This window comes from Spermophilus citellus, assembly GCF_964194105.1.
Source record: "Spermophilus citellus genome assembly, chromosome: 3".
Taxonomy (NCBI): domain Eukaryota; kingdom Metazoa; phylum Chordata; class Mammalia; order Rodentia; family Sciuridae; genus Spermophilus; species Spermophilus citellus.
In genome coordinates, this window is record NC_138184.1 from 50579339 (window position 1) to 50592333 (window position 12995).

At 34.6% G+C, this 12995-nt stretch overlaps 1 protein-coding gene across 9 annotated transcripts in view; it reads left to right on the forward strand.

Moving 5' to 3' along the window:
• SFMBT1 (Scm like with four mbt domains 1) overlaps positions 1-12995 on the forward strand; it is a 143276-nt gene that overhangs the window by 101779 nt on the left and 28502 nt on the right. For all 9 annotated transcript variants that reach the window (XM_081284124.1, XM_081284122.1, XM_081284123.1 and 6 more), the window contains 6 exons: positions 1015-1261; positions 1870-1964; positions 2421-2522; positions 4162-4312; positions 6958-7040; positions 12524-12650. In XM_081284124.1, the coding sequence (XP_081140250.1) occupies positions 1015-1261; positions 1870-1964; positions 2421-2522; positions 4162-4312; positions 6958-7040; positions 12524-12650 (805 nt within the window). The remainder of the gene's footprint in view (positions 1-1014; positions 1262-1869; positions 1965-2420; positions 2523-4161; positions 4313-6957; positions 7041-12523; positions 12651-12995) is intronic.

Sequence of the window (12995 nt, forward strand, 5' to 3'; positions counted from 1 at the left end):
GTTTCACTGAGCAGTTCTTACTCAGAAAAAGGCGTTAGGTTGAGTATTAAGAGATGACTAGGTGATGACTTTGGAATGAATATTTTTGCAGTGCTAAGGGTTGAACCTAGGTCCTCATGTATGCTAAGCATATGCTCTCCCACATTCCCAGTTCCTTCTCTTCTTTCTTCCTTCCTTCCTTCCTTTCTCCTTTTTTAAAAAATTTTTTGGTACTGGGGATTGAACCCAGATCTTGAGCATTTTAGGCAAATGCTCTACCACTGAGCTACATCCCCAGCACTTCCTTTTTTATTCTTTATTATTGTTTTTAATATATATCTAGATAGAATTGAATTTTCACTTTCCTTCGTGTAGTCAAAAGTTCTTACTGTGTTCATTAAAACATTCTGAAAGGAGTAAAAAATCAGAAACAAGCAAAATGCCATCAGAAGGAAAGTGGATAAACTATTGCCCACTTATAATAAGAAATATCATCAAACAGTTTAAAAGATGAGGAAGATTTACATTTGATATAATAAAAAGATATTTTGATGTGTTACGTGAAGAACAAATTAAAAAACAGTATAAGGTGTTCCCATTTTGAAAAAAATAGGAGAGAAAGAGGTGGATAATGAATTCTATGAAGACAAAGAGTATATGACAAATACTTACCCCGGTTCTTTCTTAGAAGTGAAATTATAGGAGACTTTGACCTGTTGGATTTTTTTTCTTTAATGATAATCAATTTTGTATTTATAATTAGACAATAATTACATTTTAAAAAATTCTTAGTAAATGAGCTAAATAATATTCTAGAGAAATTTGTTAGAATAATTTTATTGTAGGTATTCTTTAAAAGATTTCCATATCATCTAAAAGTAATACTATAAGAGGCTTGCATGATAGCAGAAAATTTGATGTAACTGGCTTTTGAATGAATAAAAAATATGAAGGATGGTTTGGGATCATTTAGAACTTTTAAAAAAAACCATGTTAACTTTTCTTATTTAACCATTTTACTTTTTTAACCTACAGCTCCGTAATGGACGGAATCCCTTAGATCTCATTGCTCCAGGATCCAGGCTAGAATGCCAAGCTTTTCGGGACACTTTAAGCACTTGGATTGTTACTGTAGTAGAAAACATTGGGGGACGGCTGAAGCTGTGTTATGAAGGACTTGAAAGTCCCAACAATTTTGAACATTGGTTGTATTACTTGGATCCATTTCTTCATCATGTTGGTTGGGCTGCTCAACAAGGATATGAGCTTCAGCCCCCATTAGGTGAAAACTAATATAGAATTTTTCTATCAACTATTACATTATTGTTATATCAGTATTAATATCTATGTGACTGAAAAAATGTGTTCTACATATTTTGAAAGCTTTTATTCACATAGAAGAGATTAACACAAATATATGTGGTGTTATGAATTGCCTGCTTTTCTTTTACTTTTCTTGCACTTATAATATACCTCACACATATTGATATGCCTCAGAAACTCTTACCTAACCTATTCTGACCATTTATCAGATTAAAGAAAAAAAATTCTCTAGGTAGCGTTCAGATAGGAGTATACAGTAAATTGAGTTCTTAGCAACTTGTTTTAAAGGAAATTACAATAATAAATTGTTATTTATATAAATATGCACTTATTATGTGCCCTTGTTTGGGTGTGTATTATATTATTTTATAGTTTACAACAGTAAACTTAGGTATTTTCACAAAGCCTAGTACTGAGGTTAAGGTGCAAGTGCTTTTGAGTGAAGATGGGTGTAAACCAATGGAACATTTTCCAGTGGAAAGCTTTTGTTGTTGTTTATGTGAATGCTTTCAGAATAGTGAAAAAGTGTATAGGTTTTCTAAAGCATTTTGTCTTGTCTTAATGAAGCCATCAAACATCTGAAAAATGAAACTGAGTGGCAAGAGATTTTGGCTAAAGTGAAAGAGGAAGAGGAAGAGCCATTACCATCTTACTTATTTAAGGTAAAACAAAAACATGTGATAAATAGGTATTCATCTCCTTACAATAGAGTAAAGCAAAGCAGTTTGGGGAAGAGAGAAGTGAAAAATAACCCCTGGAGGTAGGAGTGCTATGGCCTTCTGTCTGGGGGAGGAGGGGTTAAGGTTGGAGGAAGGATCACCCTTATTTTCTTCCAACATTTGTCTGTGTGTTCTCCCCATATCCTATTTTCTACTCCTAAATACATAGTCCTACTTTACTATAAAATGTTTTTGGTTTTTCTTCAAGATGTTTCTTATGTTTCAAATGTAGTGAATAGGAGTACTTTCTCTGTTGTTTGATCCTGAACAGTTTTTTTCCAGGGGAAAAAAAATCAGATCCATTATTTGAATTAATTAGAACAATATTCAGTTACATATGAACATAAAACTAATATAAAAACACTGTATTTTTATTCCCTTTTGGTGTTTGCATTTCAGGATAAACAAGTTATTGGCATTCATACATTCTCTGTAAATATGAAATTGGAAGCTGTGGACCCCTGGTCTCCTTTTGGGATCTCTCCTGCTACAGTCATTAAGGTAAAGTGGGAGCAATTCTCCTTGGTAAGAATCTCCATCAGGGTGACTGTTGTAGGAAATCGTAGGGTTCTAATCTTTATACTCTACTAATCCAACTCATAGTTATGTGGTCAGAATTACTTCTGTGCACATTTCGTTTTATATTTCCAGTTTTCTGTGATCTCTCACTTCTTTAGAGCTTGGTAGCCCTAACCAGCCAATGCAGACTAGGGCCTGGGCAGCTGAATGGTGACCCCTCACCCATTCTTTGGAGTAATCCTAGGAGGCATTAGTGTCTATAAAGTTTGGAGGCAGGTAGTATCATCAGCAAGCATTCAACCAGATGCAGGGCTTCTTACAATGAGGAGGTGTGTGGGGGCAATTAGCATCACAAGATCTAGCAGTGGGATGGCTATGACCATTATTCCAAATTCAGACTTTAATTGTTCTGAAATCTGACAAAAGAAAGGCCCTTACCAGGAGCATCCTCAAGAGGTGAGCATTTTGTCAAGGCTCAGTTACTTGTTTACTACATAAAGGAGGGGTTTCAGTTTAAGACTAGAGCAGAAGTTCATTTACTCAAAGTATAACCTATGTTGGAGCATAACTAGACAATAATTGCTTGAATGATAAATCATCTGACCCATATAGATATGTAAATTTCCTTGTTTTGCCAGAAGATTATCCTCAGAGCAAGGAGGGATTCTGAATCTGTAAGTAAGGTCCTAAGACCCTATTTGGAATCTTTCAGAAATATGGGCTGGTTAAGAGCAAGAAGAAGTTCATTATTTTCTCTTCTTTGGCATTTGAAACTGGGTTAGGATCTAAAAACTTAAATTGTTTTAGTAAGCTTTTGTATCACTGTAACAAAAATACTAACAATAACTTAGAAGAAATGTTTATTTGGGATTCATGGCTCAGTCCATAGACGGCCAACTCCATTGCTCTGGGCCCAAGACGAGGCAGCGCATCCTAGTAAAATGGGCTGGTGGAGGAAAGCTACTCACTTCATGACACAGTCTGGAAGCAGAGAGAGGTGGGGGGAACCTGTCACAGGAGAATGACCCTTTTAGGGCACACCCCAGTGACCCACCTCCTTCAGTTATACCCCACTTGCCTACAGTTACCACTCATTCAGTTCATTCAGACTAGGATCCACTAATTAGGTTATAGCTCTCATAACATATGATCATTTTACCTCTGAATATTCCTGCATTAACAGCAGCTTTGGAGGGGTACATTCACATAATACTAGTGTGGTTGATCCCTTGTAAACTAAATTTTGACCAACTACTTGGTTTGAATCCAGATTCTCATTTTCTTGGCTTTGTACCCTAGGGCAAGTTATTTAACATTTCTTTAAACTCTTTTCCCTTAATTTGCAAGGTGGAGTTGATAATGTACCTAGATTGTTAGGAAGATTAAAGTTGGATTAATATATGAAAAGCATATAATTAAAATATTACCTGATAATTGAGTTAACATTTATCAATTGTTTAGCATTATTAATACCCAATGGGACTATGAACTCTTGTGACTTGTTTGACTATGCCAAGGAAAAACACATATATGTATACGTGTGTATATACATTTATACACACACACACACACACACACACACACACACACACATTGTGTGTTTTATTTGTTGTGTGTACAGGTTTTCGATGAGAAGTACTTTCTGGTGGAAATGGATGACTTGCGACCTGGGGACCATGCACGGCGATCATTTGTGTGCCATGTCAACAGTCCTGGCATCTTCCCTGTGCAGTGGAGTCTGAAGAATGGTCTACACATCAGCCCACCTCCAGGTGCACATTTGTACTCTTCTGTGTTGTTTCTTGAGATGAGATATGTTAGGTGGAATTGCTAGAATCTTTTGTCCTTCTCCTGGTGTTCTTAATATTTGGGGGGCCTCAGACAAGTGTAAATGAAGGTCTAGATTCCATATATTTACATTTTAAAAGTTATAAAGCTAAGAATCTCTTAAGTGTGTTCTTTTCTTGTATTTGATGCATATATCTGCATAACCAGAAGGTCTGGTTTAAGTTCAGATTCTGTGCTGACTCCTTAGTCCATTCCATCTTGTGTCCTGTTAGGAGTTCACAGAAGGGTGGGTTTGGATGCATGCTGAAGTTTGAGAGTGGCTTGTGAGAAGAGGCTTTAACAGCTAGAACTATAATGTAGGTTATTAATTTTTAGGTATCTGGGCCTTGTGGGAAATTATGGTCAAGAGTAGGACTCAGAGGCTTTAGGTAGGAAAATAAAAGTTTATTTTCCTAGTGTTTTCAACTTTCAAAATATAATCTCTGACCTTTTAATCAAGGCATTTAATTTTGATTTAGTTGAGCTTGACTGAAGTTTTTGATATTTTTAAACCTGGAGTATCTGGAAAATGTCAGATGAGTATCTGATCTTTTATATCAGTGAATCTGATTATTTGAGCAGTGGTCTATGTGTACTTCATTAGTAAGCTTTTGGTAAGCATGGCTTCACTTTCTAAATGTTGATTGCTGAAACACTGAGCTATAGAAGTACTCTTTTGTGTTAACAAGCTGTAAACTCAAACCTTTTGCTTTCCATTCAGCTAGTAAACATTTATGGAATGTTTGCTATGAACCAAATATTGAGCTTATCACTGGGGAGACAAAAATGAGCACAACACAGTCTCTTCAAGGAGAAATACCCAGATTCTCCTCCATCAGTGGAGCAAACTGTAGGAGTGTCTGGTAGGAGGGTGTTGTATGGAACACCTACAGAAGGATGTTCTTGCTTTGTAGGAATGCTTGGGCTTGCACCTTCATGTGAAAAGGAAAAAAAAACACAATTATTAAAGATATTGGAGCTTTCAGCACTGTTGTAGACAAGCCAACTATCTTGTAAATAAAGTAGATTAAACAAATGAAAATGGCAGAAAATGTACTGTTGAGAAACATGGTAGGGACACAGGGAGAGTGTGGTACCTTTCTCAGTTATATGGAAAAGATAATTAAAGGGTTGAAGGAGGGCATAGTCTTGAGTAGCCTCCTCTGTGCCTTTGTGGTATTAAGCTCTGTGACAGCAGAGAGAAGTTTAGTGAAGCAGTCAGGCCTTATCAGCTTTTTGTACACAGATGGTGCTGATTCAAGTCATTCGATTGGAGATACTCTAAGAATATTGGTAGAATAAAGTAGGGAATTAAGCTCAACTTTTTTTCTGAAATGAATTAATGATTCAGATTGTAAGAGCATAGATATTTTAAGGTGTTCTTTTCTTATTGTTATGTAGCAATTATATGTATATGGGATACATTGTAGCATTTTAATATATACAAATAGTATACAATGATCAGATGAGGATAATTGGCATGTCTATCTCATTTCAGAGTTTGTGTTTGTGTGTGTGTGTGTGTGTGTGTGTATGTGTTGGGAACATTAAAAAATCGACTAGCTGTTTGGAATATTCAATTCTCATTAATCCTAGTTACCCCTCCAGAAGTTATTTCTCTTATCAGCTATATCCCATGTCCATTAACCATCTTCTCTCCATCTCTGAGAGCTTTGAGATTCTGAAATTCTGTTGTACCTGAATCTGAAAACAGTGCTACGAACGTTGTATTATTATTAGCTAAGACATGTTTAAAGAAATAGCCTTATCAAAAAAAAATCTTCAAATTGCCGTAACTGATGTGACACAGCAATCTGTATACGGGGTAAAAATGGGAGTTCATAACCCACTTGAATCAATCTGTGAAATATGGTATAATAAGAACTATGTAATGTTTTGAACAACCAACAATAAAATAATTTAAAAAAAAAAATCTTCACTTATTAAATAGTACTGTTTGTTATCTCTTTTCCTTCAGAGCTTACATCCTAATAAAATTGATAATAATACTAGATTCATATGTGTAAATCAAGTCTGGTCATAATTGTGTTAGAGTCTTTGGTAAATTGCTGTCAACTAATATATAAAATACAGCTTAATTTCAAATATCATTAAAAGTGATTGCTTTTAAGATATAGAGAAATTTCCTAAAGATGCAGCAAATAAAATGATTTTAGTAAAAAATATTGTTAAAAATAAATGCCCAGGACCCAGGTTGTGGCTTAGTGGTAGAGCACTTGCCTAGCATGTGTAAGGCACTGGGTTTGATCCCCAGCACCACATTTAAAAAAAAAAAAGGTTAAAAAATAAATAAATGCCCAATTTGAAATTTAAAATCCCAAAGAATTCCACTGTATAGTTTGGACAGAGTTGTTTTATTTTATAAAATTAACTATGTAGGCCCTAAGTTTGATATCTAGCATTGAAAAATTAATTGTGATTTGGATTTATGAAGTGTTTTTTATGCTCTCTAAGATGATCAAAAATCCTTAGATTAGCAACCTTGGAAGTTTATGGATGGACACGTGGCCGAGGGGTAAAGCTAGGCAAGCAATCGTGATGTGAATCATTGCTCTTTGTCTCCATGTAGGCTACCCAAGCCAGGACTTCGACTGGGCCGACTACCTCAAACAGTGTGGTGCTGAAGCAGCTCCCCAGAGGTGCTTTCCTCCGGTGAGACCACTTGACCACTGCTTCAAGGCTGCAGGGGCTGCTGTGTTTCCCTTGCTTTTTATGACTGTTACTCTCAAACTATTATCTCACTCAGTCCCCTAGCCACCTTGTTGATTATAGTCAAAGACAAATATGTTTACTGGAGAAGTTAATAAATGTACTAATTACATTAGTTTTATAAGTTTGTCAGCTTTATGTTTTCTTAGTAGCTGAAATGTGAATTTGACATTTTATAATTTGATGGTTCAATAATATGAAAAAATGTTGAAATATGGCATGTAGAAAAATTGTTAAGCTTATTTAAAAATACTTCTTTTCAAATAATACACACACATGTTTAAAAAACCAAAGAACAGTAGAAAGCTTAGAAAATAGAATAATAGTCCCTTTCCTATCCCTTTCCACATCCTCCCTTCTCAGAAGTGATTGCTTCCTGTTCTTCACAATATAATTCTGGTATTAAGACTTTTTCAGTTTCAAAACATTATGTGCCATCTTTTAGGCATTGATTTTTAGACACATTTATTGACTCTATATTATGGTAAATGAGCATTTAGCCATTTTATATTACCTTTAGGTATATCCTGAGGAGTGGAATAACTGGGCCAAATGGGGGTTCCATTCTGAGTTTTCTGAGGAATCTCCATATTGCTTTTCAGAGTGGTTGCACCAATTTGTAGTCCCATCAGCAATGTATGAGTGTACCTTTTTCTCCACATCCTTGCCAGCATTTATTGTTACTTGTATTCTTGATGATTGACATTCTGGAGTGAGATGGAATCTCAGTGTAGTTTTAATCTGCATTTCTCTAGTATACCATTCTTGTTTTAAGGATGCAGTAGTTTTTCTTCTCTCAGAGGATGTTAACCCCCCACCACTTGATGGCAAGTTGACGCTAATCTCTGCTTTCTCCAAGTTGCTTGTTTTGTCTGTTTTGATTTCTAACTTTCATGTTCTTATATATCTGGTAATTCTTAAATACTATAGTTAAGAATGGAAGAATAAAAGAAAAAGCTGATTGTGTTGGTGGAAATTGTCAACCTTGAAGTTTCCTTCAGGATGTGATCTGGCTGACCATTTGTTGGGGAAACCCAGATCCTTACCTTTGTGTCTTCTTGGGCTTCTCATATTATTCATAAGAAGTCTTTTTCAATCCCCTGCCTGATTAGTATAGGCTAGACTGGGCCAGTTAACCTCCAGTTACCCAGTACCTGGTTCTATCAGTTCTTAGTTTTCTTTGTTGCCAATTTAGATTCACCTTTCACTGATACGCTATAACACAATTCAGTGGTACACCCTGTGTATTCATTACCCATTCATTACCCACTACATACTTGCCCTTAATAATTTCTTGTATCCTCCTGCCCACGGATCTGTTTTCCATGTCCAGAGGCTAAATCCAACTTTTATATGGAGGGAAAGAGACAGTTGCCCTGGGGGTTGGATAGGGTAGAGTAGAAGAGCTCCAGGTGTTATCAGCAAATCCTTCTTGTTTTGACTATTTCTTTTCCACCTGCAGTTGCCTAGTACCTGTTTTATTCTAGTTCGTAGCTTTTTTTTTTTAATGGACAACTTAGATTTATCTTTCATATATGCTTAGATAATAGACCCTATTCTAAATTTGAGTTTATAAAATGTTTCAACAATCAAAAAGATAATATGCCATGATCAAATGGGTTTCATTTCAGAGATGCAAGGTTGGTTCAACATATGCAAATCAATAAATGTAAATCACCACTTAAATAAAATTAAGGACAAGAATCACATAATCTCTCAATAGATAAAGAAAAGGCCTTTGATAAAATTCTGTACCATTAATGTTAAAAATGCTAGAGAAGCTAAGGATTGAAGGAACTTGCCTCAACATCATAATGGCTGTTTATGATAAACCAAAGCATCATACCAAATTGAGAAAAACTAAAAGCATTTATTCTAAAATCAGGAATAAGACAAAGCTCTCTAATTCTTACCACTTCTATTCAATATAGTCCTCGAAACATTAGGCAGAGAGATCAGTCAAGAAAAGGAAATCAAAGGGATACAAATAAGTCAAATTATCTGCTGATGACATGATCCTATATCTAGAAGACCCAAAAGACTCTACCAGAAGACTTCTAGAGCTTATAAATGAGTTCAGCAAAGTAGAAGGATACAAGATCAACACCCATAAGCCAATAGCTTTCTCCCTGTGCTCCCATCACCTGAGGAAGAAATCAATAAAACCATCCCATTCACAATAATCTAAAAAGAAAGAAAGAAAGAAAGAAACTTGGGAATTAATCTAATCAAGGAGATTAAAGAGCTCCACAATGAAAATTATAGAACACTGAAGAAAGACCTTAGAAGATGGAAAGATATATTCCTTGGATAGGCAGAATTAATATTGTCAAAAAGCCATACTACCAAAAGCAATATACAGATTCAATGAAATCCCCATCAAAATACCAATGACAGAAAGACAGTGGAAAAAATCAGTTTTTCCCATGTACATATATGAAAACACAGTTTTTCCCATGTACATATATGAAAAGAATGGACTCTAACTAGAATAAGATATATTCCATACTTGTATAATTATATCAGAATGGATTCTTCTGTCGTATATAACTAAAAAGAACAAAAAAATAAATAAAAGCCAAATAATGATGGCTTTAAAAATACTAATGACATTCTTCACAGAATTAGAAAAAACAATTTTTAAATTTGTTTGGAAGAATAAGATACCCAGAATAGCCAAAGCAATACCACACAAGAAAAGTGAAGCAGGAGGCATCACAGTATCTGATCTGAAATTATATTATTATAGAAAATATACATAGATAAATTTGTATGTAGATAAATTTACATATTTAAAGCCATTTGATATTTGACAAAGGTGCCAAAAATATATTTTAGATTTAAAAAAAAAAACAAGTCTTTTTAACATTGTGCTGGGAAAACTGGATAGCTACATGTAGAAAAATGAAAGTAAACACCTCCCACCCTGCAAAAGACTCAAATTGAAATGGATTGAAGACTTCAAAATTAGACCAGAATCTTTGCAACTGCTAGATGAAAATAGAGTAAACCCTCCATCATTTAAGTGCTGGTACTGACTTTCTTAACAAGACCTCCAAAGCATAAGAAATAAAGCCAAGAATCAATAAGTGAGATGCTTTCAAACTAAAAAGCTTCTGCATAGCAATGGAAACAATTAAGAGCATGAAGAGGGAGCCTACAGAATGGGAGAAAATCTTGACCCAACTATGCCTCCAATAAGGTATTAATATCCAGAATATATAAAGAATTCAAAAAGCTTAATACCAAAAAACAACCCAGTCAAATGGGCAAAAGAAGTAAACAGAAACTTCTCAAAAGAAGGAACAAAGATGGCCAACAACTATATGAAAAAATATTTAGTATCTCTAGCAATCAGGAAAATGCAAATCTAAATTACACTAAGATTTCATCTTACCCCATCAGAATGGCAATGATCAGGAAACAATAATAAATATTAGCAAGGTTTGTGGAGAAAAAGGTACACTTGTATATTGATGGGACTACAGGCTACTACAACCACTCTGGAGAGAAGTATAGAGATTCCTCAAAAACCTAGGGATGGTACCACAATATGACCAGCTGTCCCACTCCTTGGTATTTTCCCAAAGATCTAAAGTTGGCATACTGTAGTGTTACAGCCACCTTAATGTTTATAGCAGCACAATTCACAATAGCTAAATTGTGGAATCAGTCCAGATGCCCATCAATAGATGAATGGATTGAAGCGAGATTATTGTATATATACAATGTAGTTCTACTCAGCCATAAAAAGAATGAAATTGTGGCATTTGCTGGCAAATGAATGGAAATGGAGAATATCAAGTCAAGTGAAATGAGCCAAACTTAGAAACTCAAATGTTTTCTCTCGTATGTGGATGTTGAATAAAATAAAGGAAAGGGGAAGGGTAGGGTAGGATATAATAAAGGGAAGAGTGGTAATGTAGAAAAAGGAGAGGCAAAGTGGAAGAACAGGTAAGAGGAGGCCTACAGAATGAATTCTTTAAAAATCATGTTATGTGTATATATATACATACTGCAGGAAATTTCACCTTATGCATAAGTAAAAAGAACCAATCAGATATAAATAAATCGACAATTGTAAGGAAATCTAGTCTAGTAGAGGAAGGAGAATAGGGGAAGGAAGGGAGGACAAGAGGAAAAAGGGGAGGATCATGAACTGAAACTGAATTCCATGATGTATGAGATTGTCAAGATGAATCCAACTGCTATATACACTATAAAGCTTTAATAAGAAAAAGAAAAACTTAAAATGCATAACCAACATAAAAGAAAGCACTGCACTCACCAGTGTATTTTTGTCACTTTTAATAAAAAGTAAGTTGATTGCTAAGTCCTAAATTTAAGGTTTACTCTGGGAAACTGCAATAATAGCGTGATATCTCAAATCCCAATTCATGAGTCATGCCCAGGATCCCTTTGCAGCTAGCAGGATAAAAAAGTCTACTGTGGCTAAGTGGCTTAGGTAAAAATGATGTATACACCACAAAATAAACTTAATGGGTCCTTCTAGAAATCACTTTTTGCAACAGATGTTAAGTTATAAGTGTAATTTAAACGTTACACTGAAAATACTGCCTTATCCTATCCAGAAAAGGTTTGTATCAGATTATCTAAGCGATTTCTGCTTTATAAATATATATTTTACCTTTAGTTTCTGAAATGAAAAAATATGTGCATATATTTTTTTCTGAATTTTTAAAAAATTTTATATCAAAATACATGTGCTTCAAAAAAGATTTTTTTAGAATTTATCAAGACACTAAATTTTTTTTTAGAATTTATCAAAACGCTAAATATCATTTAATTATAAAATTGAGACTTCTAATATTGAAAAAATTTTAATCTTCTCATATCCATTTTGATAGGTTTGTATCTTAAAAAAAAAAAACTTTTAGTGACTTATCAGAAAGGAGAATAATCAAATGCAGATGTTTAGTTATCCATTTTGACCCAGAAGCTGCAAATTTTTAAAACCTGTTTTAAATGACTCTTCCCCCTTATTTGTAAGTTTTTTTAAAAATTAAACTGACTTACTTTTCTGGTATACATACAAATATGAACCAGGAAGTTTTTAGTATAGTAGAGCCCTCTGAGGGAGGGGAAGTGAATGAACAGTTGAGAATCACTTGGTTTGAGACACCAGGTCTTATTTCATTGATCTTTCTAATAATCCAGTGAGAGAGAAGTGTTTTCAAAGTCATCTGACAGATGAGGAAATGGAATCAAAAAGAGGCTGTACAATTTGAACAGGGTCATCATCTATGCTGCAATATGCACAAATCTCTGACCTAAAGACCTCACTGCCTATAACACCAAGAAAGGCAGATATTTTCCCTTTGAATCTTTAAAAAACAATAAAAAAGAAAAAGAAATTAATATTGAACGTTAATCTAGTAAGTGAATTTGATTCATTCCTTTTATAGTCAATTTCTGAGCATGAGTTTAAGGAGAACATGAAGCTTGAGGCAGTGAACCCTCTTCTTCCTGAAGAAGTATGCATTGCCACCATTACTGCTGTGAGAGGCTCCTACCTGTGGCTCCAGCTGGAGGGTAAGTGCCAGCACTCCTTTGCTCTTCCTATTTATTTTGGTAGTGTGGCTTGTTTCACTTATTGGGCTAGTTAAATAGTGACCTTATTTAGAGACTTCTATTTGAATTGCACCACTCTGAACTAAAAATTTATTTTCCTGTCCTTAGTTTTCAATTTTTAGGCAATGAATGTGCATAAAACCTTTGTTATGAAGTCCCTGTTTTCTTGAAAGTTAAGTCAAATAGTATATATTTTGATGTGAGTAAAATAAACGAGCATGAACAGCAAACACAGTTTATTGAAGAGAGAGTATTTTGGTTGCCCCAAACAAACAGTATCAAAAGGCATATGAAATAGAAATTATG